Source organism: Charadrius vociferus, unplaced genomic scaffold, assembly GCF_000708025.1.
Source record: "Charadrius vociferus isolate BGI_N301 unplaced genomic scaffold, ASM70802v2 scaffold613, whole genome shotgun sequence".
Classification (NCBI taxonomy): Eukaryota; Metazoa; Chordata; class Aves; order Charadriiformes; family Charadriidae; genus Charadrius; species Charadrius vociferus.
This window is the reverse complement of record NW_009647757.1, coordinates 626,678-630,622: the sequence shown is the minus strand read 5'-3', so window position 1 is coordinate 630,622 and position 3,945 is coordinate 626,678. Positions and strand designations below refer to the sequence as shown.

At 45.0% G+C, this 3,945-nt stretch overlaps 1 protein-coding gene across 1 annotated transcript in view; it reads left to right on the top strand.

Moving 5' to 3' along the window:
• The first annotated feature begins 1,303 nt into the window (after positions 1–1,303).
• Positions 1,304–3,945, top strand: part of MAN1C1 (mannosidase, alpha, class 1C, member 1) — a 42,293-nt gene continuing 39,651 nt past the window's right edge. The window contains exon 1 of the mRNA XM_009882197.1: positions 1,304–1,400. Within this exon, the coding sequence (XP_009880499.1) occupies positions 1,304–1,400 (97 nt within the window). The remainder of the gene's footprint in view (positions 1,401–3,945) is intronic.

The window sequence follows — 3,945 nt, the reverse complement described above, 5'->3', positions numbered from 1 at the left end:
AGCAGTAAACGCTGTTGCAGTGCTAGACAGGGGCACTCTGTGGAGGAATGATTTGTTTTAAACTGTCCTTTTCTCTCAAATGTCTTGTTTGAGTGAAGCATTTTAGAAGACTCTTATCTTTGTTGAGTGGCAGTGGAGAATATTGTTGATTCTCGGAAGCCGCCTTCTTTCCTTTTGTTATCTGACTTTTTTCCCGGGATTGAATCAAAGAATGTACAGGTCACTGCGATGGTGGGGCTGAAACTGCTCAGAGCCAGGCTGTGTGGGTTATAAAAGGGAGCTTTATTTAAGGCTCTCCTTAGAAGCTGACAAGTACTAGTCTCTCCTAGCTGCAGAGAGGATGCTTGCAGGTTTAATTTTTCCTACCAGCTGGAGCCAAAGGGGCAGGAGGACAGAAAAAGCAGTGCTGGAGTGTGTGTGTGTGTGTGTGTGTTGGCACTCGCACAAACCCCACTGCCTTGCAGTCCTCAGGGAAAGGTTAACGTGCTGAGTCCAGGCAGGACAGTTCAAATGTCCCAAAAGGAATTGTTTGAATTGGAAGGGGTTTCTCAGAAATCGCCCAGCCCATTTGCAGGATTCTGTTAAGAAAGCGCTCTTGAGTTTTGATAAGTAGATATCAAAATGTCATGCATTTCCCCTTTCTCCTTTGTGAAGCTATTCTGTTAATTAATAGAAAGAAAACTTCTGTGCAGTCCTTAAACAAAGGGCGATTTCTTCCTTTGCTCACCACAGTGTTAAGCGCATTGTGTACCTCAGTGGTGCTGCTTTGCTAAAGTTGTGTGTAACTACTGCGAGGTGGGCAGACGCGGGGTGGTTTTTTCAGTTTGGTCAAGTTTCATTATCGCTATCAGAAAGAAATGTGAAAACTCAGAAGGTAACATCCCTACAGTTAGGGATGTTACAGCTTTGGCCTTACATTTTTAGCCCATTTCAATTACCATTCTGAAATACTGATACTCCTCAAGAAAGATCAGAAATTCAGAGATGGGGGCATCTTTCTAAAAGTCCCACGTGGTTTGCACAGCCCAGGGGAAAAGTGGACTCTCAGTGTGGTGGATACTGTGGTAATTCTGAAATGTGCCAGTCCCAAGTTCCGCACCAGGAGCGATGAGTTTGAGACTTCAGCAGACTGCTGAATGCAGCCCCGTTCATCAGTGCTCAGTGCAAATTAAGATTTTATAATTAATGGGCCATTGGCTGCAGGATTTAGCAGTGGATGGGAAACTCCCATTTATTTCCAGACCTGAAGTTCAGAAAACTTTCAGTTCTGCTGAGCGCTTTCATTCAACTTTTCTTTTTACAGATGATGAAATTCGCTTGGGATAACTACAAACAATATGCACTCGGAAAAAATGAACTGCGACCGGTGACTAAGAACGGCCACATTGGTAACATGTTTGGTGAGTTCTGAATCAATTTTAGTGCCATTTTGTTGCTTTTTTTTTTTGAGGTCACATGTCCACATCAGTTCCTTTCTCTGCGGTGCAGCGAGGTATCTAGAACAGCTTTGATCTCTTTCCTCTTCCCATTTTTATGAAGTGAGACTTTTAATACAGCTCCTAGGGGTTACCTACCCATATCCCGTTGGTAGGAATCTCATTCCTACAGGCATCTCTCAAAGCCCAGCCCGTATCACCTCTGTGTACAGATTTAGCACCAACCATGTCTGAGAACAGTGCTAAAACCAACCAGTGTCTTTATTAAAACATGAAGTCAGTCCAAACCTGACAATGCTGCTATTTGTCTAAGCTTGTAGACGTCAGGACCTGACCAAACTGAGCATTTTCTCTCCCGTTTCTCCACTGTTGAGCAAGATGTGAATTCCATGAAATATTGAGTGAGTTAATCAATATTAAAGGCTCTTTATACTATGTGCTTACTGGCTTGTATAATTTTACTCTTTAGCAGATTACCTTTTTTTATGTGAGCCACTTAAATAATTTCAGTGCTATTCCCCTGTTCATTCTGGTGGGATACTTGTTGACTTTCTGGGATATAAATTGCCTTTTTCCTCATTTGCACTCAAAACGTTTCCCTGCTCTGCTCCCTCTGCCCTAGCTTGGCCTTTCCTGCGCAGGTTGTGCCATGGTGAGAAGGCCGGCAGGATCTGCTTTAGCAGCCCCTTCCCACCCTTCCTTGGGGAAGACTCGCTGTACAGAGGTTTCTTGGCTTCCTTCCGCAGGATTCGGCTTTGCAGAGATTATCTCCCAGAGTCCCTTGCCCAGATTAGGGTGGAATAGAGTTCTTTAGTGGGCAAATTATCCGTGAGCTTTATTTCCTCAGGGCAAAGGGATTGGATTAATACAGTATGAAGAAACACTCCCGTTCCTGGTTTTGCACTCTCTGGGTGTCCCAGTCCTTCTCTACATCAGGTACAGGCGTAATCTTTCAGGCTGTAGATGTGCTTTGTGTGGAGACTGAGTACAGCCTTCTACTCAGGCCTCATTAGCTTTGGGGAGCTGTGAGATGTGTGTGAAAGTGAAGGTTTGAAGGTGGAAATAGCAGCACGTGTCTTGTAGGATGGGCTTTTGGCAGCCCTGTTTGGCCTCTGAACTGCACGTGCAGATGGCCCCGATGGAGGTGGCAGAGGAAGGGCCGGCTTTCAGTTTAGCCACAGGATGGGGAGAGACCTTGGTGTTCCACTTGTGGTGCCACCATCAAGCCCTTTTATTGCCCCAGATGAAGCACTCATCTCTTTAGTTCCTGCAGAAGTACCAGGAGAGTTAACTCACAGCTGGTTGTGCAATACTGTAAGTTGCACGGAAGCCGCGTTAACGATTGCTGGGGTAGCTGGAGGAGCCGTTTTGGAAGTGTGCCTTGTACTAGCACAGGCTCTTGCCCAGTCTCACTTTGTCAGGAGCAGTGATTTGAGTTTGTTCATCCTTTGCCTTCTGCTTTCAATGCCCCAAGAATACCCAGGTTTCTTACTTGAGAATTTGCATTAACTTCAGCACTAAGTTAAACATTTTGCAACTTTTCCATTCTGGCAAGCTTGTCAAAATTCCTTGAGGAGCATGCCTGTAAACAGACAAAAATATTGAAAGCTTTTAAATGCATTTATCATGCTAAAACAATTGGCAGTACTTACGCTTGTTTGTAGTGTGTCTGTGAGCACTCTCAAGGAAAATGCTTCGGAGCACAAGGATTTGTAGACAATTGCAGAAAAGAAGCTACACAGAACATATCAGCCTCTTAATAGGCTTTTCCTCCTTTTAACTGTGGCTGGTAAAGAACGGAAGCATTAGGCAATCCGTTGCTGCAGCCCTCTATATCTCTTGTCTTCAGAGGCTTTTAGAAATTAGGACAGGGCACTGTTTGCCTTCTTCATTGTTGCCCATTCCCTCTCCTGTCACATCAGGCATCTTTTTATTCCAAACTACAGATGTAATGCAGGCAAATTGGGCACTCTCCAGGCTGGAGGTGTCAATATTAAGCTGAGATTTCTCTGCAGATGCTTCCACGTGGGAGGGAAGGAACCTCTTTTGGGCTATTTTGAAGTATATTTGGGTGTATGAGAAGCAATCGAGTTCTTGAGGGGTGATGCATTTTCCTGTTGTGGATGTGATGCTCACTTGTAGCCTGGCCTTCAGTTTAGCAGCCTCCCCCTGGGGGAGGTGGGGGAGCTGCTCTTTATCAAATATTCTCTCTAATCAAAGTAGAAATACGAAATAAACACACACCTTCTGCTCCTACATAACATTCTGCTTCTCTTAACAGCCGTGAGCTAGCATCCCTCTCCAACATCTACCCCGATGGCAGGAAAATCACAGGCAGAAAAACTCTTGTATCTCCACCCTAGTTAATCTCCTTTCTCCTCTGCCGTGAAAGGTGGCAGCTCGCATCTGGGAGAGTATCTGTACAACTTCCATACTTCGTCATACCCAGAGATCAGAGTTGCCCACTACCCAAGTAAGTGCTAGGCTTGTACGTACACTGGAAGGCAGC